The sequence below is a fragment of the Mytilus californianus genome, unplaced genomic scaffold (assembly GCF_021869535.1).
Source record: "Mytilus californianus isolate M0D057914Y unplaced genomic scaffold, xbMytCali1.0.p SCAF_5, whole genome shotgun sequence".
In the NCBI taxonomy this organism is placed as follows: Eukaryota; Metazoa; Mollusca; class Bivalvia; order Mytilida; family Mytilidae; genus Mytilus; species Mytilus californianus.
In genome coordinates, this window is record NW_026262701.1 from 91,207,275 (window position 1) to 91,232,154 (window position 24,880).

Genomic DNA, 24,880 nt, shown 5'->3' on the forward strand with positions numbered 1-24,880 from the left:
AAGGTACAGTGTTTCTGTCCCTAACAGTTTATTGTAAATTGTAACAGTTGTAAATCATATCGTACTAGTTGTATAATTTATACGTCCGTGTTAAAAAATAGGCATATTTTTTGTTTAGGTAGGAATAGTACCTAACGAGATTTCTGCTACCATATGCATTATCCAATACTTTTTTCCGTTTTTCTTTATTTAATTTCTTTCCAGTTTTAGATTCATTACCCAAAAACTCAATATTAGTATATTACACTTGAGATGTTAAAACTGTCATGAAAATGATACTGTACTCATTCCGTTTGATCACAATCGTGCTTCCTGTGTTTCAGTTAGAGCCCGAATCAGTCCGTGGTTCACTAATTTGTAAACATGGATTCTTACAAGGGGTTGGATTGTTGTAGTCTGTATTTTACATTCGTTTTCGGGATTTTGTGTCCTTCAACTTCGTACTGTTAGCCTTTCAATTTTTTTTTATCGATCGTCGCTGATGAGTCTCTTGTAGACGGAACGCGCTTCTGGTGAAAAAAATTATAATCCTGGTATATTTGATGAGATTTAATGTTTTCCTGATTTTATAAGGAGAGAAAAAACTATTTACCTGTCAACAAATATGACACCAGCATACCTTACAGAAGTTTAACAGAAAAAAAAAACTGTGTTTAGGTGTATTCATCAATGTTGGATGAGTTTGGGTTGTTCTATGAAGTTCAAGACCAAGAATATTACCTTATATGGATATTATAAGATTATAGTAGGGAATACAAAGATTTTTCTGACTGTATTATTTCATTTTGAAAAAAATGACAAAAACGTCAACAACAATTACGTTCACCAATGATATGCCTATGTCATACTCTCAATTTCTTAGATTTCTAGATTAATCATTGCAGAAGGTTATTGTTGAATTTTAAAAGATAACACGATTTCAAAGCGCTATTGTGTATGTATTATGATCTCTTCGTTCTACTATTCAATTTGTCGTTACTACTACACATTCTTTATGGTTGAATGATTTTTTTTACTCAAATTCTCATATTTGATTTATAAGATAATAAAAAGTTTATCAAAATTACAAAATGCTCAAATGAAACTATTAACAACGCATGGACTCATAATAATGTATCAGCAGTCCATGCGTATTTTAGACAAGACGCCATTTTATTACCATCGAGATGACCTCCGAAGACTGTCGATTATCAATGGGTCTATCTGTCAATGGAATAGTTTCACTTTATAATGATTTTTTTCTTTTTAATAACTGAAATGCTTAGCACATGCGTAACCCACCTCCAACTAAGGGAACTAAACTAAAATAAAACATCAGCGATGTGTTTTATCTTATTTTGACGAAATTGAACCATACTGGCTGTTAATATCTTAACATTATGTCAATATTCCGCTTTTTTGAATATTTGAAACAAAAAAACTGAATCGTAGCTAATGTCCCTTTAATATGATTAACTTTTAGTTTGTGAAAAGTAAAATAACAAAAATACCGAATTCCAAGGAAAATTCAAAACGAAAAGTCCCTTATCAAATGGCAAAATTAAAAGCTCAAACACATCAAAAGAATGGAAAACAACTGTCATATTCCTGACTTGGTACAGGCATTATATTCTTGTCCATAGATCATCATTGCCGTCATAACTAAAAACAATATAACGGAGTAAAATGCATATACTGTCTAATATCGCTGTCAGGTCCAATACTGAAGTATTCGAAATCTTCTGAATAACACTACCCATAAAAATTGCCTTAATTAATTTCTAAGGTAATTAATTTTCAAGTAGTTTCTTATATCTTGAAAACATTAATGTATAGAGAGAAACAGCTAGTTTCAAAATGTATAACAAGCAAATTTTAATATACAATGTACAACAAAAATTATAATAAAATAAAAAAAATACCGAACTCCAAGGAACATTCAAAACGGAAAGTCCTTTATCAAATGGCAAAATCAAAAGCTCAAACATACCAAACGCATGGAAAACAGCTGTCATATTCCTGACTTGGTACAGACATTTCCTGATGTCGAAAATAGAGGATTAAACTTGGTTTTATATCCAGCTAATCCTCTCACTCATATGACAGTCACCTAGAATTCCATTGTATTGACAACATTGTGTGACTAACCGTTCCATTGGTCATTAATTTTTTGTGATCCTGATTTTCTTAGTTTTATGATACTGTATTTATAGAAGCTAATGTGTGTGTACATCTAACAGATCATTTAGACTCGTGTTATGCTTCAGTAATGAAATCTTTTTATGGGTTTTAATTATCCGTATATAGATTAATAATCATTTCTGGGAGATTTTGTTTTCAATTTAACCATACATTGGAAACTTCTAGACAATACAAATGGATTCAAAACGGATTTTAAATTCCACATATTGATCTATCAAGTAAATATTCTGAAATATACTGCAGTACTAACTGTTACACAAACATTTATAATCACTGTCACTATAACGTTTATAAGCACTTTCATGAAGCAGTTTCTTTTTTTCTTTTTTTGACAATATTGTCTTTAAATCTTCTTTTTAGTTTATTGAAGGTGTTCATGAGTCATTCTTATTAGATGAATTGGTAAGATCTTCACCAAGCGGTATTTCTGTCATTCACTCTTTTTTCATCTAATCTTCAAAAACTATTCCCGAATAATGAGTTATATCCATGGGTGAAAGTCTTTGTTATAGAAATAATCATGTTTTCCTATATATATTTAAGACACCTTGAACAATTACTTAGATCCCCATCAGAGAGAGAGAGAGAGAGAGAGAGAGAGAGAGAGAGAGATTAACACAACTGCTGTTCCGATCAACAATTTACAAATTGTGATGCCTGTTACAACTAGAATCTCTAAGAAGCGTGTGTCGTGTCGCTCACCTACATGTAGGTATAAATGTATATTCAACAATGGACACTCTCCAACATTGAGGACTAGAATAGAATTCATGACAAAAAATATTTTCTTTTTGTTGAGCTTATTTTGCTGCTCACTTTTCTGTTTACATTTTCTCTCTATCTTCTTTTAATTAGTTTATGTCGGAAGCGCAGAAAAAGGTTATAAATAATCGTCATGTAAGGGCAATAACTACAGTAAAGAGTCTATTATATATTTCGGCATACTTAGTATTTGGAATTTGTAAATCTTGTCTTGCTGGTCACTTTTGTAATTAAAAACGTCTATCTATCTTTTATACTTTACAAGATAATAGACAAAATCGCAAATAAATGGTATAAACATCGTCATTAAGAGCAATAACTTCTTTACGGACTTGACTGACGATTTCGGCTATGTTGAGTTATATGTTGTTCTTGTCGAACTGATCATTTTTTGAAGCTTCTGCACGTTGTATCTATCTATTATATACTTGAAGATAATAGGCAAAAACGCAAAAAAAAATTGTCATAAAAATGTAAGGAACACTAACTCCAATAAGATGTTAACTTACGATTTCGGCCATGTTGAGTTATATGTAGATGCTGTCTTTTGATTATTTTTGCCATTAAAAGTTTATCTACCTAAATATAAGTTTTCAAGCTAACAGGCCAATTTTTTTATTTATTTTTTTTTTGAATTGTAAAATTCGTCATTTAAGGGCATTTACTCCTATACGAATTCGTTTGACATACTAGATGCAAATAGACAGTAGGTAGATCTTAACATTCTGAACATGTCTGCCTTGTCAGATTTTCTCTATTGACAGCGGTTTTCATGATGATACACAAAACTTGCATTTTACCCCTATGTTCTATCTTTAGCAATGTCGGCCATGTTAATTGGCAGGCGGGGACATTGCACACATTTTTAAACTAGATACAGTGTACCCCAATGATGATTGTGGGCCCAAGTTTTGTTGAAATTGGCTGAGTAGTTTCAGAAAAGAACATTTTTGTAAAGTAAACGGATGAAGACGACGGACGATGAACGCCAAATGATGAGAAAAGCTCACTTGGCTAGATACTGAGAAACAATAATTTTAGTCGTTCTTTCTAATAACTTTGTTGGAGTTGGTTTTTTTAGTAGACTTTTGTAAATGAAATTGTCACTATGAGTTCATCTTAAGGTACAAATGTAAATCTTATCAATGCAGGTACATACAGATTTGCATGTAACTACTTAGGGATTGAAAGTTGACAATAGGAAAACTTATTAGCAGAAAATCATCTCGTTTCTCATATATCTTAGTTTTTATTCATCATTTTCTACATAAGGACTGTACCGAGTCAGGAATATGACAGTTGTTTTTCATTCGTTTGATGTGTTTGAGCTTTTGATTTTGCCATTTGATAAGGGAAGCTATTCTATTACATATGGAGATTATTTTCTGTACTTTGTAACTTTTTGTGAGAAAAAATGAGAATGGAAACGGGGAATGTGTCAAAAACTGTTTTAACTTAACCATTCAGGTTTTTTTCTTATTCAGAAACTTAATTTGAAGGCAACAATAAAACTCGATGGAAAAGTTAGACCCAGAAAAGTGCTCAGAACGCACGAAATTTATAAAGTGTTATTGTCAGTCAACGTGTTATTTCAATGTACATGATTTGATTTGATTTTGGTGTTTTAACGCCACTTTTAAGCACCGCTTTTGGGCTATTTCGTGGCGGCCAGTTTTTATTGGTGGAGGAAGCCGGAGTGCCCGGAGAAAACCACCGACCTTCGATAGGAAAACTGACAATCCTAGTCAATCGCACGAGCGGGGTTCGAACTCACAACCTCAGTGTTGACTGGCTAGTGATTACAGTAGTAACTACTTAGACCACTCGGCCTCCGAGGCCGAGGCCCCTCAATGTACATGTAACATATCTGTATTACATTTAACAATGTTAATTGTTTTTTAAGCATTCCTGGTAGAGGAAAATAATGCGAATTTAAAGGGTACCTTCATGAGGATGATCACAAAAACAAGAAACCGTCTCTCCTCTTTCAATAAATGATAATATAATACAGTGTATATCTTTGCATAGTCTGTTACAACGTGTAGTGAAATATATCAAATAGATTCTTAATGACATTTTTTGAAGTATGTGCTTGCCGCGACCAATATAAAACATTCAGTAAACTCATTTATTTTGTTTTTATATGCTATGAAATTGAATAAATGTAAATTGTTGGCACTTAAAAGAAAAGTAGCGATAACAAGATTGATTAACTCTCTTAGTGAAATAGCAACCTTGACCAAGTTTGATTTCAAACATTGTTTTGATGCCATCTGACGAATGTGTTTATTTCCCAAATGTATAACGCCTTCTGAGAATGTCAATTTAAATTTATTTTGCTTTCATTTGTTTACTTTTTGACTGGAACCCATCGTTAATAATGCACGCAAAATTGAAAATCTGTAAGTGTAGGAATTGGTAAATCAAGAAAATGTACAGTTTGGGTTTATAGCAAATCAAAATGCATTACCTGAAAAAATAAAGTAATGGTCGTTTTTCAAAACATTTCAAATAATCAAATCGGCAAAACGTCTTTCGCTGTCGGGCTGCATTTGACCAAAGACGACCAAGCTACCAAATGATCCAACGTCAGTATATTAAACTTTTAACATATTAAGTGAATTGTGTAAATTATAATTTACTCTTGACTAGCAACCACAATATTTTGACATTGCTTACTCGAAAAAGTCTTGATGATTGAAATTGTCATGAATTATACCGTGCTTTATTTTGAGGCATCGCTAGCTAACTCAACTTGCGACCAACAAACCAAAGATTTATGCCTGCAAATCTTCAAGCACAATACTGGTTTGTCAAATATGTAACGCAACTGAAAAAGAAACACCTTCAAATCATAGATTTTAAAACCATTCACATGACATATACGCTTTTGCGAACAATTTCCGACCTAGAATGGTGCAATTGATGCCTTGAAAATTGTTACAGTATTCAATGAAAAACAACATTTTATTGGATCATGGGCAATCATACATGTACTAAAGTACTATATCTTCTTAATTTTACATTACAATCAGTATTACTATAGTACTAATTAATGGGTGTTTTCATAATGGCCCTGCTATATGTCCAAGGTCTGTTATTATGGTCGAGGATGTTTGTAATGGCACGAGACAACGCGGAGGGACATTACAGCTTCCGAGGCCATTATTACTGACCGAGGACAAATAACAGGGTCAATTTGAAAACACCCATTTCTTAACAATTTTATTAACCAAACCGTTAATGTGTAACATTAAGCTAAGCCAAATCAGTATTTTGTGGAGAAATTGTATATAATATATAATTACAATGTATACCAAATGCAATATTAAAAAGTAACTTTTAAAGGGATGTGATGGAATAACATGCAAGTGCAAATATAGTTTTATTGTTGTCCTATTCAAAGCAATTTATGGCATACAAAATAAAAGCTTTCATTCTGGATTTTAAAACTCAAATATTAATAAATTGATACACATCATGGAATGTATTATATATTATGTAATGATAATTAACTTGACAACTGGGTCAAATATGGTAAGTCATGATTCTTGGAAACTTTCAGTTTCTTTCCCACAGAAATGTATTTGAATTGATAACAACGGAAAATACATAATAATGGCCTTGTTTTTTCATAATGTACCTGTATTAATGCCCTGTTAGTTTGTAATGGACAAGTTTTGCTTTTATTAATAAAGGGGCAGTTTCATACATAATGCACTAAACTGGTTAATAAAATAGAATAATAGCTGTACGTATTTAATTCTTGACTAAAATATTATAGATGCTAACATCCGACTTAAATCACCACAGTGTATATGAGTACAAATATTAAACTCTGCATGAATTTTTAGTTTTAACGGCCCGGAATTATAATATCAAAAAGAAAAGCGACACGTAATTCATATCTACAAAAATATTCAGTTAAGTTGTCCTACTTATTGAAATCATTTCTATAACATCACAGACATCAAAATCGTTTGATGAATGTATGGATGGAATCAAAAATATACTTGGTAAGTGGAATTTAAAAATTGCAACAACCACCTGTAAATTTGCAAATTGTACTGATTTGAAGGAAGAAAAGCCATTAGAGGGTTAATCATTCAAAAACGCATGACATAATTCCCGTGCGCTCGACTCCTGTTTCTAGAATAGCCTTCAACAGGAAACGCTTAAGAGCCTGCATACGGAGTATATATCTCCCAATTGAAAGATATTCCAGGGCTTGTATTTCCTATCGTGATTTCCTTGATAGAGGGTTGCTGATCACAAGGAAGCTATTAAACCAAGAGTTCCAAGTTGTGGAGTTGAAATCGTCCCTTCGTATATTTTACGGACGCCATCACGAGATGGTTGACCGTTATATGGAATACCTGTTTCACTGATGACAACGGATATGTTCAAATTGTCATAACTACAATGCCGTCCCCTTTTCCCCGAATGTGACCTACCGAATTAGACTTATCACCGGGTTTGTACTAACATGAGAAATACGACGGGTGCCACATGTGGAGCAGGATCTTTGGTTTTCTATGTTGTGTTTGGTGTACTGTTGTTTGTCTGTTTGTCTTTTCCCTTTTACCTGTCGTCATAAAAAAATCAGGGAAAGTTTAAATTTCCTTACCCCCATGTCTAAGTAATTTGTGATTTATAGAATTGTTGAATCATAGTATTTAGTATACAGTTAAGTGGGAATTTTTTTACCATATTCAGTAGGGAAACATGTCAAGTTGGTGTTAATATGAACCTGCTTTCAAATATTCCTACACGCTGATCTGGACTTCTTTAATGAAATTGAATTCACCCAGAAACATGATAACATACCAACGAACAACCGGACTATAATGCGTCCAACCTGACTACAATGCGTCTAACCTGACTACAATGCGTCTAACCTGACTACAATGCGTCTAACCTATTTTAATAGCTACTCTAAAATGGAGCGCGCTTACCAGGGATGTCACGAATTTTAGTTTTAGCAGACCTCGAATCAAACGAATACAAAATCAATTATTATTTAGAGGAATGAGTTGTCTTTTGTGTCAAAAAAGACTTTTTCTTTCAGGGCAGTACAACATTTTACGATTTGTTAAAAATGATTCAGTGGTAATTTATGCTCATCGTAGATCCCATACAATTTCTGTCAATATGAATATGCCAAACCCACTTTATAGTAAGATGTTATTAGGATTCTGGAAAATCAAGTTGTAAATTGACAACAATAAATCGTATTTTTTGGTGGTGGTGGGGGTTAATGTGAGATATTTTAATTTGAAAATGAATAAGCATAAATCTGAGACTACTTGTTCATTGTAAACCTTTAATATAGTTAATTTATCTATGTTTAAATGTATATTTCAGGAAATCAAACTTCTTGGTTTTGCTAATAACGATATTATTTGTACAAGCTTCTGTAATAAGATAGGATTTAAATTCTTCAAAGCTTGTTATCACTAGTAGTTAACGATTTATACTAAATTACACGTCTGTAAAGGGATTTTCAAATCAATACATCTTTTCAGTATCATCCAAATCTCCAGTAATCTTTCTATTTATGGCTTTTAATTATGCATATATATCAAAATATCTTTCAAGATTACATCTGAAGGAAATATAATTATGAAAGAAGCCTATGAAACGTTGACAATAGAGGTTTAAGGAGTTCACATCACAAAGTACGATGAAACTTGTATTCAAGAAAATATTGTTGAACCCTTTTGCAAGTGAAATAAACAAATGATAACGTATATGCGTTACATTTTCAATTATTAATTTCAGAGTTGGTCGAACAGGATGGAAGCCGGATATTATAGCTGCCACTCGAAAAAGGAATATGCTGGATAAAGGCAGAAATGTTGCAATAGTAGAGTCGTGAATGAATTTTAAAGAGACTAGAACAGATCAGACATCAACACCAAAATACGCCCCCCCCCCCCCCCTCAAAAAAAAAGAAAAAAAAGCATTTGTGCAAAACTACGGACTTAGGACCGGCACAAGAGCATGTTTTGAAGTTACATTAGTCATTTCTAATCTCAATCATTGAAAAAACAAATGTACTTTTAAAAACATGTAATAAAACATAATACAAGAAAAGCGCTTGACCTTGTAATAACGGTATACTAGGTACAAAAACCCGCACATATACACTATTTTTAAGACAAAATGAATATGATTGCAGTTTCGGAATGGAAACACAAAGTACTTGACCTGCTAATATGAAATCATGCCGTCTTACTGTGTAATATTGGTAGTGGTACTTCACAATAGTTTCACACTACGTCATCAGCAGAACCAATTTACATACCTGTTTTCCTCTAATATTTTTCCATAAAAAAAAAATTCTGCAACTGCATGTTAAAAACGTGCACACTTACAGATCAGTATTTAACATTTATAATACCCATATATGCAAACTATGTCAGAAATTGTGAATATGCTAAGACGATTAGGAAGTGTCTTCCTTTTCTGTTGTTAAATGACATCAATATAGTGTCATGTCCTTTCGGTTTTTCTTTCTTTTCATTCTGTTAACTATAAATGTTTGAATTTTGAATCTTTAATGCGTCAACGTAGCAGCATCGGAATAAAACGACAATCTACAATAAGTAATTATAGTATATCATAAAATTAGCAAGTTGTTGAAGTTGAAAAAACATGTAACTCATTGTCGTCGATCAGACTTGTAATATAAAAGAAAGGATATGGGGTATCCTTGCATGATACAAAATCAATACATACACAATAAAAACCACAAAAAGCAAAGGTATAAGCTCTTCAAGGGGTTTTTCTTGTATGATTTGAAATTCCAACATGAAATCATGTTTGTGTTAAATATAGTTACCACAAGGGAGTATGAAAAAGAATATGTAAGTTCATGTAATTGAAAATCGACTTTAAGAAAAGAAAAAAAAACTGAAAACATCAGCTATTAAATTCAAGCAACCCGTCTTACATATCAAAATAATCTAAATGCAATCAAATTATATGTCTATTTTATAAACCTTATAAAAAATAATTCAATATATTACTTTGAATTCTAGGAAGCCATTAATTTAGAACATTAATTAAAATGTTCGTATTATTGTAAAGTGTTTTGCTGATGATAACATTTATCATGCCTGTACAGATATTTGATGATGATAGACATATACTATGCCTTTGCACAGACCTTTGCTGACAATTGACCTATTCTATGCCTATACAGACCATTACAGTGGACTTTAAAGCCAGTGCAGACCTTTGCCGCCATTGAACCTAGTAATTTACTATGCCTGTACAGACCTTTGCTGACTATAGACCTTGTAATTATGCGTGTACATACTTTTTCATATGATGGATCTTTACTATGCCAATACACACCTTTTCTGACGTTTGATCTATACTATGCCTGCACAAAGGCGAGAAGCGTGTTTGTTGCTGTATTTTTAGTTTGTTTGTTTGTTTGTTTTTGTATATAATAATGTTTTAGTTCATTCAAGAATTCGTGATGATGGCATATTTTGATGATCTCTGTTAGACTGGTATAGACACGTACAATAGAGATGTAGGTATAACACTTGTCTATTGTTCAAGACCAATGTATCCTGACCTATAGATGTCTTTAATTCTATTGTGGTGATGATTTGCTGTCTCGTTAACGAACATATATATATATATATATATATATATATATAACGCCGTATGGTGACCTATAGTTGTTAACTTCTACGTCATTTGGTCTCTGGTAGAGAGTTGTCTCATTGGCAATCATCCCACGACTTCTTATTTCTAAAAAATGTTAATTGTAAATTTGTAAGGATGAAAATTAATACATCAAAATTAATCGTGATATTAATTTGTATAACAGGCACACATAAATTTGTTATATTTATTTTTATTTTATGTAATAAGATATTTCGGCACTGACTGTTAGGTCAATACCACTGTTCATTTTCTGTCATAAGACTTTATTCTCATTGTTTCAGATTGAAAACTGACTATCGTACAATAAATTTGTCCAAATATCGTAGGCTATTATCATTTAACAAAAACTATCCCATTCATGTTGATAATTATTTTTGATTAAAAAATAACTGAAAATCAAGTACTCTTACTGAAGTTATAATTGGGTTTTTTTTCTTCCTATTTCTGTCGTATTAGCATACATTGTATCTTCTAGAAGTCTAAATCCAGACGAAAAGCCATCTTCAACTATTACTATCAATGTTTACGGGTACTCGTACTTCTACTTGAAGTGCAGTAACATTTCACCTATCGAACAAAGTTCCAATGTTGTACATTCTCAGGAGTACATGACTGTCGAATATTGATTCTTGTATTACGTTATCATTAAATGTGCTATTAAGCTCTCAGTATCTAACAAAGTAACTTAATTTCTTATCAATTATAACTGTTTTACAGGTAATAGATATACTAATAAAAAAGCAAGTAAAAGGTCAATGGAGTTATTATCTTATCCTCAGGATGATGTTCTGTAATTTGGCATCGGTTTAATGATCAAAAAGGATTTCAAGAAACCACAAATGATAAAGTCCCAAGAATATAAAACTGAATAACCCCTTTCCGTACTACGATTATGTAATAAAATATTAACAACACAAATTATTACGAATTTTCTCTGTTTCTCAGTAGAGGGTAATCAATGATAATTATTCTCGGAGTCTGATTTAGAACGATAAGGTTTCATTATATAATGCAATAACTGCTAAACGAAAAAGATATATTACAAGAAGTCCACAAATATACAAAGCACGAACATAGTAAAACAAAATATTATTCAAAACCTCAAATTTAATTAATAGGATTAACTAATGTATCTTATTTAATATTTACCCAACATCTCCTCTAAAATGTTACCCTCCCTTTTGTCTCAGTAGATACAGAAACTAGAAAAAGGAGTGCTCTATTGAATATTGGGATAAAAATCAGGGACATAAAGTAAATAAAATGTGTAGTACTGCATGCATATATATATATATATATATATATACCTATACTTTTTTATCTATACCGTTCTGTAGTCGTTTTAGTGTCAAATGTTAAGGTAAGAGTATCCGTATGGACAGAGCTTCATTAGAAACGTGTTGTAAAACATCAAGTTTCAGCATCTATCAAATTCTACAATCTCTAAAAAAAACGTTGATATGTATACACTGTTAAGATTTTTTCTAACTTTTTTAATCTTTGTATATAAAATAAGACTTTGTATGATTGTCAATGAAACAACTTTTCATACGACCAAAAGACTGTACAAAAGAGGGGCGAAAGATACCAGAGGGACAGTCAAACTCATAGATCGAAAATAAACTGACAACGCCATGCATGGCTAAAAAATAAAAAGACAAACAGACAAATAATAGTTCACAAGACACAACATAGAAAACTAAAGACTAAGCAACACGAACCCCACCAAAAACTGGGGGTGATCTCAGGTGCTCCACCTTTCAACAATGAGCAAAATCCAAACCGTATAGTATGCTATAATAAAGAGCTGCGCCATTAGCGCATGCTACGCACGTCGCTTTTCAATGAATAAAGTTCCATTACTCCTCAATGCCATATCAGAAATTTATATAAAAAAAAAGAATAAAATGAGCTTATCTTGATAGATATAAACCAGTTACCAAAGTTTCGTGAAAACTGCTCGAAGCAATTTTGAGTTATTGTCCGATAACTGGAACACCCTCCCCCTTTTTATAAATAAAATCCCCCTAACTCGGAAATGTAAAATCTAAAATTTATGAAAATCGAAAGGGAGTTTACGTCAATAATTATAAACAATTCACCAAAGTTTCATATAAATTGGTCAAGGAGTTTTTGGGTTATTGTCTGACATGTTGACGACGGACGGACGGACAACGGTATACCATAATACGTCCCGTAAACGGGCGTATAAAAACACGGAATGACAAAACGGGAAATATAATAAACGATTAACACGTACAGTTATGACAAAAAGCAACCTACGACAACTGATCACAGGCTCTTTGTGACATACACGTAAACAATGTGGTCATTTCAATTTCACTGACTTTATACATGTACTTCAATAAAACATAGAAGAACATACATGTATGCAAATATTTCGACAAGAATTGAATCTTGATCTAAATCCCTCAATAGATATTTTCACATAGTCGAATGCTCTTTAAAGTTCTTTACTATTCTCAAATAACATGTAGAAAAACCGACCTCAGTGTAAATGTCGTCTGGTGAAAAATAAAATAGCAACCTTTCTACATGTTAAGTAGCCTTTATTATCGTAAACAATTGTTTGTTCAATTTTTCCCCCTGATAATGATACAAGATAGAATAATTTCATAATCAAAGCTGTTACATGTTCAGTTGATGACGCTCTAATTATGCGAACAATCATTGTGCATGCACGCCTCTATGAATGGGAAAGTACTTTCACGATTTAAATGAATTGGTAAGTACTATCACGATATCAGCTTAATAAACACAGATGACCACATGAACGGAAATTATACTAATGATAAGTATTCAAACTGAGAGGATATAGTTTCACATCCATTACAATTTTAGAGACTATTTTGTTACCCGGAAATAAAGTTGAATGTTTCAGAGTCAGAAGATGTGTTATGATTGCCAATGAGACAAATCTCCACCAGAGACCAAATGACGTAGAGTTAATCGTACTGCTTTCAACAATGATCAAACCAAATAACGCATAGTAAGCTATAAAAGGCCCCAAAATGCAAAATGTAAAATAATTCAAACGAGAAAATTATAACGGCCTGATTTATGAACAAATCAATAAACGAAAAACAAACATGACATACACTGAATTACAGGTTCCTGACTTGGGACAGGCACATACAAATGTGGCTGGGTTAAACATGTTTGCTGGCTCCAAATCCTCCCACTATACCTGGGACAAGGATGTAATAGTACAACATGAGAACAAACTATAAAAACCAGTTGAAAGGGGCTTAACTTATCAGATCGATACAAGGCACAAAAATCTCTAACAAAAACACAAAAGACACAAAGTGCATGTACAGATCTGAAAGTACTGACGTTGCGCACGATGTTGGTACGAATTCCATTTTGCTATAGATTAGCATAAAAATAAATACGTAGACTGGTCAGTTCGATAAAAATATAGTGATTTCTGGTTGAATTCATTACATTAGAATTCAAAATAAAGAAAAAAAGGAACCGAAATTTAAAATACCAAGAATTAGAACACTTAATTATCCCATTTTTACGCAAAAACGTAATGTCCAACGTTACATTTTGTGTGCAAAAGATCTGAGTTCCGTTTTTTTCCTTCGGTATTTTTTCTCCGATCATCGTAAAACTTCACAAGAATATTGCTATTGTTATAGCTATTCGCGTGTTAAAACAAAATCAATATCACTGAAACCGTAAACCGGAAAATATTATTTTTAAAAACGGTCTGAAAAATGTCCAAGCATATGCAAGGTAAGCATATATCGGGTTTGCGCATTTATACCGTGAAATTGGAAAAGCTGAGAGGAAAAATATTTATATTTTGAAAGTTTTTGTTACTTTTCTCCTGGTTCATGATATTTTTTTGCCGGAAACCATGCGTATAGTTTCTACTGCAATGACTTCAAAAAGTATAGCCATCTTGTCACAACGAAAAAAACGCTGTATTTTCTTTACAATTGAGGCTTTAACCGGCTGTATAGCAAAACCGATTACAAATAATAAAAAAAAAACAAACCTCATGTATCTAAAAGCGTATGCGTTTTCTATTTTATTTCAATCAATATGAAAAGAAATAAAAAATTTCCAAACGAAAACATACATTTTTTTTATTTTAATTTCAATATATTAATCTAATAAAAGTAATTCGAAATGATATCCACATGTATACATGTAGCAGCATATTTGGATTTTCTGTTAAACGATATCCATTGAGTAATAATATTGTTGTCAATATAATGGAATTATAGGCGACTGTCATACAAGTGAGAGGTTTATCTAACTATAAAACCAGGTTTAATCCACCATTTTCCACAGAAGGAAATGCCTGTACCAAGTTAGGAATATGACATTTGTTTTTCCATTCGTTTGATGTGTTTGAGCTTTTTATTTTGCCATTTGATTAGGGACTTTCCGATTTGAATTTTCCTTGGAGTTCGGTATTTTTGTTATTTTACTTTTTATGTATTAACATCCCTATCTGACCCTTTGTGTAAAAACAAATTCAGTAGAAATTGGTCCTACTACCTCTATGATAGAAATTATATATTTTTTCAGGCATTAATACTACAATGATTGACTATTGCATAAGGGAAATGTGCATATAAATAAATATAGTACGTTTTAATAAACTGCAAGGCAAATCAAGCACAAATATAATCTTGCCCTTTAGTAAACAAAGTTTTATAACTCCCTAGCGTACTAAACAGAAAGGCCAATGTACCGTTTTAACTTAGCGATTCCTATTGCAATATCCCGCCGATATTAAATTGTAGTAATAAATTGTTATCGTATACAAGATGTTCGACGTCACTGGAACCGATTAAACCTTTATATTATTGACATCACTGAAACTGAGTCAGGGAACCACGTGGTTCATTAGATATTTACAGTGCGAGGTATAAATACAATAAAACTATTGGAAAACATCAGTGAAAATTTAAAACTCTGGAATATAAAAGCGAAGCGGATTTTTCTTTAGATACGAAATAGCTAATACAAATTATGACTAAGCACTCGGAAAAGAAAAGAAGCATGATTCAAAACGAAATTTCTGACATAAATGTTGCCGAGTACATAAAGCCAAAATTTACTTTGTATCCGGAACTTTTAATCCCGGATGGAAGTGAGTCTCGCTCGGAGCCAAGTTCTAGAACATGTTCCTTTAAAGACAGGACGAGACACAAAAGTTTAATAGAATCAGAGGATTTGCGGCGTAGAAACAGTTTACCTATTTCAACAGAAAATTTACTCTCAGTATCTTATAATGACTTAAGAGATGCCTACAAACGGCCTGTCAAACGGGTAAGGTCATTCAAAATGACCTCTAAAGGACATATAAATGGACATGATCTGAATAAAAACTCTAGAAGATCATCTGTAAATCCTTCTTTCATAGAAAAAGACTTAAAACGACAAAGATTTCCTAGTGACAATTCAGACGATAGTGCTATCACATGTAGTTGTTCATCTTCTTGTTCCAGTGGATATTACAGAGTACTAATAATAGGAGCTAACGGTGTCGGGAAAACAACCCTAGCTAAACGATTTATGACCTCTGAATTCATGTCGTCATTTGAAATTGGAAATGGTAAGTTTCACTTAACAATCATGATAGTGTCATTTTACATTTTGAATGCATGGAAAGAAACTAAAACTACATGTACCTGTTTGTAGAAGTCTTAAACAAGCATTGTTGTATTGATTCTTTCGTGTTACTCATGAATTAAATTATGGTAATTTAAAAATGTAATGGAAATATAGTCCATTGCACTCAAACATATAAACTCATCATAGACCCCCATGCTTAAAACTTTACGCCAAACGCGCGTTTTGTCTACAAACGACTCATTAGTGGCGCTCGAATACAAAAAGTTAGGTAATTTATTGTATTTATTTTTTTACTTTCGGCCACTTAAATTAACTTTAATGTTGGAATTACTTCTCATTTAAAGAAAACAGAAAATGGTCTATTGTCATATACATTGATCTTATAAAAGATATAATATTAACACACTCATTTGACGCATGTTACCTTTGAATAAATTATTCAGACAGTTGTTAGAAAAATATTTTATCTTTTTTTAAAACCGTCTAGTAAATTACTAATGATCTCAAAGTCGTTTAACTGTAACATTTCATATTTTTCTGAATCATAGCTTCGACATTGTTTCATTTGAAATGTAACAATTTAAATATGAAATCCTGTAAACGACGGAACGGAATGAAATTGAAAAGACACTCTTTTTTATTGAGAAATCAAAGAAATCGATGCAAAGTCGATTTATACATTTTGATAAAACCACTTAGCTTATAGAATTCAACTTTATCATTAATAATCATTCTTTTTAAACTTTTTGTCCTTCTTGTATTGCTCCAGGATAACATATATTTACTTTACGCTGCACATTGAATGTTATCTATTCTGAAGATATGTATATGATTTAGGCTTACCTAACACTTGTAAAAAAAAGTTGATAAAGTTATATAAAAATCACACGTATTAAAAAATTAAAAGTAGATAAAATCTTCGTTTTTATACATGCATGCATGTAACACAAACGAAGAAATACAATTCAATACAATATGCGTACCCTATTTTGCAGATGATGACGATGATAAAATGTTATCAGTATTAGTAGATGATGAAGAATCAACCATGGAATTTATTGACCACTCCGAACACGAGGTCAGTTTAAACATTTTGATTGTATAAAACAAATTCTTTTCAAATGGGAAAACATTTTATTGGAAGAGGGGTTCAAACCTGAGCAATTGGACAATTACTATTTTTGGAATTATCAGCATTTTACGATTGCAAAATGCGGAGAGAGTAATTATGATGAGTTTATAACTAGAGATGATTATCATTAATTTATTGGGCTGTTAAAACCATTGTTTTATTCGTCGATGTCTCACAAGCCCATCATTTCCCATTGATTTGAAATATAAATAAAACAAGGAACTAGTTTTTCATTGAAACGAGTCTCGGTATGGAAATAATTGAGTTTTCATCACATACAAGATTATAATGTATAGTTTTTCATGTTTGATAGGAAGACCTGGACAGATTTCCTGTAGATGCCTATATAGTTGCATTCTCCGTCCACGACAGTGATTCCTTTGAAGTTGCCAAACAGTACTTACAAAACATACGATATGAACTGTTCAGTGACAGAGCTATCATACTAGTGGCCAATAAAGTAGATCTGGTACGAAAACGACAGATATCAACTGAAGGTTAGTTTTAAACAATGTACTTATCTAGGATTTTCAAAGATAGAAAAATATAAATTATTCTAATAAATGCAAACTTTTCATTAGCAACTGTCTTCGGCATTAGGACATAAATTAAATCAAACTGCGTATAGGAACTGTCTGATTTTATATCATGTTTTTTTATTCGAGCGCAAATAATGAGTCCTATGCAGACGAAACACGCGTCGGTGTACCAAACTATAAGCCTGGTATACCTTTGATGAGATTTTTACTTATGTTTGTTTGCCAGGGTCTCAATTTTGAGAGCTTTCATTTCTTAAGAATATTATATATAACTTATCTAATTGACCGAACTTTTGAATTGACAATTTAAGAGGATGACATCAGGGGTAAAAAAAAAATAAAATATAAACACACGTATAATTGGTATATGGTTTTCGCCTTTTAGGATGAAATGCAAAATTTAGGATTTGGGTGTTTTCAATTTTTGTTGGTGATGTAATCTCTAATTTCTAAACAGTCGTATCACATGCATTACCTTGGCATCAAGCTATTAAGAATGGTCCAGTAACTGTTGCATTATCTGGCCGACAAACTTTCCATTAAAAAGTATGGGTGTGGTGCTGCATTTTTATCTACCCTATGATTTCTTGAAGTTTATAGGGCAGTAGTGACGTCAATATATATGTTTTATCACACAAAACGTGATAATCCTCGTTATATATTTTAAATTTCCTCTAAATAAAAACCAGCTTTTCTTGTAATTTTAATGCTTGTTGGTATTTACTTTCAATGAACGGTTGGTTTCTTAACGACAATACAAAATTAAACCTTTAGGTCAAGTTGATATATGTTTACCAATATCGTCCAATTAATTTCTTATCTGTTTTCTAAAAGAAGTTACATGGTAGTTATTTTTAACAATAATCATCCCCATGAGATCAGCGAAGATAAGGATAAATCTAATTGTAGCTCTTTCACGGATCAAGTTACTTTAATTTTTCATATTCATCAGACGATGAGTCAATTTACAGAGAAAATGTTTGGTTGTGTAAGATTAATGAATCATTAGGAAATATTTAAGTACATTTGATTGATTGATTTTTATTTGTATAACATCCAGACTGAGTGTAGTATTTCTGAAAATATACTCGTATAAGTAACCAGTGGCTTTAAGAAATAAGCATTTTCTCACTAATTTGTATAAAAGAAGACGCGGGGTATGAGACATTGAGCAACCCAACGACACAAGTTATAAAAACAAACTGTCAAGAGACAATAGAGATGTCGAACTTTGATATTAAAAATTTTATTTTTCGGTTAACCTTGAATTATACAGTCCAATTTACAGTCAACCCGTATCTTCTTGTTTATCTTTGTAATGGTTATGCAAACATACGGTTAAATAAGCTTTCTATTATGTTAACATGATACCATCCAATATTTGATTTGCATCTGAAACTCGTATTTAAAAATATCTTTAACATTGTTTGCTCGGTTGCTTTTTTTCGTCACGCGAATTCAATTATTTTGCATGAAAAGTATCAAGCAATGTCAACGAACTGTCTTATAAAGTAATACAATTCTCTATATCAAGACTTTCCGTCTACAGTCGACTACCATTAGCTCACACTTCAATTTAATTTTCCAATCTTCATGTCACAATAAAACACTTTTAAAGCTTAGATTTTTTATTAAATTGATTTACTTGTGTACTACGTTGTCATTAAGTTCGTTTTACATTCTGACGTGTCATTTTTCGTTTCAGAAGCCAGACAAATCGCCAAAGACTACGATTGCAAATATATAGAAACGTCAGCAGCTCTTAATCATAAAGTCGATGAACTGTTAGTGGGATTATTGAAACAAATAAAGCTCAAACTGAACCCAGAGGCAATAGAAAAGGCTACTGCTAATATGATTGCTCAAGATCAATTGGAAAAACCTTCTTCGGGAAAAGGTCCGAAAAAGTTATTGAATAAATTGTTTAGAAAAGGCTCAAAGACAAGATCAACTTGTGACAATTTGTTCGAGCTGTGACGAAACAATTGTACTTAATTAACATTAACTGATAATGTTCTTTAACACATCAGGCAACCAAAGCAGTGACCCGAAATCATAGCATTATTTGCTTTCTAAAATGTCTTTTCTTATCCTAACAACTACAGACATATAGAAACAAAAAAGCAGACGTATAATATCTAACAACACCAAGCTAAACTGCTATAAAACAATTGAAATGAAATTTGAAATAGAACAACACAATCAAGATGCTTTGGTTTACGTGTCCATTCAACTTGATTTGGTGAAAAAATACTCGATCTCGTGCAGCGGATCTCGTAAATGATATACTGTTGCCGTTGTCTGAAAACTATATTTGATAAACAATTCTCTTAAATATTTCTTGATTTAAAAATGTAAGAATGACGCAAGTCAAGAGATTGTTGATTTTTTAACAATCAAAGTAATAGTTAATAATACGTTGTTTTTTGCTATTTGCTGCAATATAAGTGCCAAAGTATGCATTCCACAAGTAATATTGCCAATATTTCAATCCATAAAAATGAAGTGCCTAAAAGTTTTTGCAATATTGTATTATATTTCTTTCGTGTCATGCAACCCAATGTTTAATGTTTACTTTTCTCCTAAAGAAATAATCAAAAAGAAGTAAGTTTGAATACATATAATGATAAGCTTAAAATCTTAATTTGCTTGCACAAGACTCTTAATGCATTATAGAGAAATAATTTTCATTATGTATACAGTGATATTATAATCAAAAGAAGAAAAAATGTATTCGATTTTTTAAACAGTACAATATGATCATATCAGGTATTACATTTGAACACCATTCTTTTGACGGAATAAACATAGAGAAACCAAGAAAGTGGAAAAAAGGGGGTTAAAAGAAAATCTTGCTCATATAATTGGTTCAAATGACACAATTAGAATGTGACGCTAATCTGAAGAGCAAAGAGTGACAGTGATATTGTCACTTAGTACAATCTTGAGCAATACTAGTATTTTGTGCGCAATTTTATAAAATATATTATATGAATTTTAATGGTTTAGAATTCTCGTTATTTAGATGTTGGTAATATAGATACCATTAGTACAGATTAAGAGTTCATTAATATTGATTGCTTGACGTTTACCACAGTTGGCATATATTGATTGATGGTTGTTTATTTGTTGAATATAATGTGATACCATTCCGTTGAAGATATAATAACTTTTGTATATGTTTTGTATATAAATAAATGTATATATATATATATTTGCATTGTTACAGTGTTGAATATACTTTTGTAGAAAAGTAAATAAATATAATAATAGTATAATATTTTGAAACTTTTTATGCCATTTATGACAACAAATTTCTTATAGGGAAGTTTCCTTTTTGAAATAGAATGGAATAATGCTTGGCACGAAATGAAGATAAAATTCCTCTGCTATTTAATATAATATTTTCAGGGTATTTTTTTTACCCATTTTGATACCATCACGTTGCGTCCGTCATCCGTCGTCTTCTCCTCTGAAACCACATAGTAAAATGTTTTAGAAGTAATGATGTGCGAAATGTCTACATACGATTCCCATTTTGTTTCTATCGGATAAAAGCATAGCCAAAACATTAGAAAAGTTAGACAACCCATTTTGGAGTTATTTCCCTTGAAATTCAATTTTAAGCACAGTTTATAGTTTTTGGCTATAACTTTGAACACTTTTGTGAAATGGAGATAGATTTATTAAGTCAAAAATGAACAGCAAGACAAGATCTACATAAAAATCAGCATATTGAACCAATATTGTCAATCGACTCTTTATAGGAGTTATTGCCCTTAAATGAAAATGTTTACCCAGTTTTGGGGGTGTTTTTTGAAAACTAAAATAAAAGAAGAAACTTTAAACAGCAAAAATGATCGGATAGATTAATGACCGAAATCGTCCAACAACACCTGATAGGAAGAATTGACCTTCAATGATGATTTTACCCGTTTTGGCGAAAACTTGATATTAGAGAGAAACAGCCGTAAGCAGCGTTTTAGGATTTAAATTTTCTTGAAAAATATAATGATCGAAATCGTCATCGTACTCCTTATAGAAGTAGTTGTCTTTCCTTTAGGATTTTTTATGGCGAAAACTACAGTAGCTATATATAGAGAAAAATACCAGCGAAATAAGATCTACAAATAAGTCAACATGACCGAAATTGACGATCGTATGCAATTGCCATTAAATGACAATTTTCAGTAATTTCTAGCATTGGTTGCAATTTTATTGAAAACTGTTATACTAAGTCATAGAAAAACTGAAACAAAAAAGTTGGCAGCAGAATAAGAGTCTACAAATAAGTCAACATAATCGACAATCGACTCTGTATTTGATTCTTTGTCCTTTAATGACAATCTTTCCCATTATTTAAAATACTTTTTGGTTATTTGTCTTGCAAATATATAATAGCTAGATAGAAATTGGAAACAACAACAAAATTATCAGCAAAATAAGACTAATAAATATTTCAATTATACGACTAACTGAAGTTGTCAATCACTCCTAATAGGCGTTACTGTCCTGAAATATTGATTATATTACCATTTCTTGTCTTTTTATTATTATCCTGAAAACTATAATACAAAAGAGATACATTGTGTACATAAGATATATACAAATAAGTCATTATAACTGAAATCGCCAATCAACTACTTTTAGGAGTCATTGCCCTACAGTGACATTTATGTCTATAATCTTTTAATAGAACTATTATGATAAATCAGAATAATGAATAGAAGAAAACTGTGAACATTTTAAATGATCAGAAATGTTAGATTTACAAATAAGTAAACATAACAGTTACTGAAACTAAATGACAATTTATGATCAATTTCAGCGGGTTTGTTTTGTAAGTCTTTGAAAACTTTGATTATCGATAAAGATGAAGTGTCAACAGCCAGACAAGATTTACAAGAAATTGAAATTGGTAATAAACTCCTTGTTTGGGTTATTGCCTTTAAATGACTTGACCATATTTGTTCAATTTTCTCCTAGGGGATCTGTCTCAATCAAACCAAGTCACAATCTTACTTAGCGTTGGGAAAATGACTTCCACTGTTGTTAAAGATTTTATTCGCATAGTTTTATAAGATGAACGATTCAGAGTCACGGGAGCTTCATTTTTTGCACATTTCTGAACTTTAACTTTGCAATTATTGTTTTTTTTTCTAATAATAGCTTATTTACTTTATTAGATATCATATAACCTAGTATACGACACATCTTATATGGTTGATTTATCTGATATCTTAATTATGTAATTAAAGTAATATATAAAAGATATTAAAAAGTATATAAGATATCTCATAATGTGTATAAGATATCTTATAGAGTATTATAAAATATCTTATAAAGTATATGCAATATCTTATTATTAACTTCAATTAAATAAGATATACACATTATATGATAAAGAATACGAGGTATCTTAAACACTATCTAATGTGTATAATATCTTAATTAGTTTATAAGATATTTTATTTAGTTGATATGGTATCGTATTTACTGTATAAGATATCTGAGTTAGTAATAAGATATCATTAAAAAAAAAGATATATAAGATGTCTTACCAATAGATATAGAAAGATGTGGTATGAGTGCCAATGAGACAACTCGAAGTTACAATTTATAAAAGTAAACCATTATAGGTAAAGGTACGGCCTTCAACACGGAGCATTGGCTCACACCGAACAGCAAGCTATAAAGGGCCCCAAAAAATTACTAGTGTAAAACCATTCAAACGGAAAAACCAAGTCTATAAAAGAGAGACGAAAGATACCAAAGAGATATTCATACTCATAAGTCGAAAACAAAATGACAATACCATGGCAAAAAAAACGAAAACGATCAAAAGACATACAACAGTATACAATACAAACACATTGATAAGATATCTTTTAAGATAAACAAGATAAATTTGTAACTAAATAAGATATAATTTCAACTAAATAAGATATCTTATAACCCACATAAGATATCTAATAAACTAAATAAGATATCTTTATAAACTGTTTAATCATATATCGTATTTCATAAATACGATATCATATTTAGTTTAAAAGATATCTTTTTAACTTTATAAAATATCTTGAAAAAGAAATAAGCATAAACACGGCTTGTCATACTGTCATGATGAGTGTCACCATGTTTGTCTTATAGTTAATTAAAAAAAAATAAGGTTATATTTTTATAAAACGTTACGAAATTCAAACTAAATACAATGGAATATATTAGAGAAGAAAGTAATTGGTTTGAATAATCTTAAGCAACCTGTAGTTTATTCAGACTGTGTGAACATGGATATAATTGTCATGTCCTCTGTCACATTCCATTAGTCTTTCGCCTTAGAATATGCTGCAATGAAATGATTCGTCATCATTGTGACTTTGTACATGAGCCATTTGTAGACTACTATGATGAAGAACAGCAATATTCGTTTGCTTTGTGTGTGTGTGTGTTTCGTTTTTTTTTTTTTTTTTTGCTGTGCATGTTCTGATTTTGTGTCATGGATGGATACCCCATATTCTTTGTTTTTCTATTACTAGTAACTCGTGTTTTGTTTAGAATAATATTTGATAACTAACTTGCCGATAGCTAGGTCATGTTTTTTCTCTGACTGTTTAAGACGTCTTTACACAAAATCCATTGAATGTGAACCGATTGATATTTAAGTCTTAGATACATGATTTGTGTATTAGTTGTTATTGACTTTGAACTATTAGTAACTGCGAGTACTCTCAATCTATACTTTGTGTCTTTACTGTTGTTTGTTTGTTGTTTCTGGATTTTTTTTATCGATCTAATGAGTTTAGTCCTTTTCAACTGATTTTATAGTGTATTCTTATGTTGTGCTGTTACACCACTGTCCCAGTGTTAGGGGGAGGACTGGTCGGCGCCAAACATGTTTAACACCGCTTCATTCTGCATCTGCCTGTCCCAAGTCAGTAGCTGTCGTTTGTTGCTGTAT

At 31.4% G+C, this 24,880-nt stretch overlaps 1 protein-coding gene across 1 annotated transcript; it reads left to right on the forward strand.

The window, feature by feature from the left end:
- The first annotated feature begins 15,551 nt into the window (after positions 1 to 15,551).
- LOC127703252 (GTP-binding protein Rit2-like) lies at positions 15,552 to 21,200 on the forward strand. The gene is made up of 4 exons (XM_052207765.1): positions 15,552 to 16,231; positions 17,247 to 17,329; positions 17,697 to 17,880; positions 19,628 to 21,200. Exons 1-4 carry the CDS (start codon positions 15,646 to 15,648, stop codon positions 19,897 to 19,899), a joined length of 1,125 nt encoding a protein of 374 aa, XP_052063725.1. The 5' UTR covers positions 15,552 to 15,645; the 3' UTR covers positions 19,900 to 21,200.
- Positions 21,201 to 24,880: the final 3,680 nt, after the last annotated feature.

What these genes read in the sequence shown, in the direction of transcription:
- LOC127703252 (XM_052207765.1), top strand. Translation starts at nt 15,646, where the DNA reads ATGACTAAGCACTCGGAAAAGAAAAGAAGCATGATTCAAAACGAAATT. An exon ending in GTCATTTGAAATTGGAAATG is followed by an intron (nt 16,232 to 17,246) that starts GTAAGTTTCACT and finishes CCTATTTTGCAG; the next exon opens with ATGATGACGATGATAAAATG. An exon ending in ACGACAGATATCAACTGAAG is followed by an intron (nt 17,881 to 19,627) that starts GTTAGTTTTAAA and finishes TTTTCGTTTCAG; the next exon opens with AAGCCAGACAAATCGCCAAA.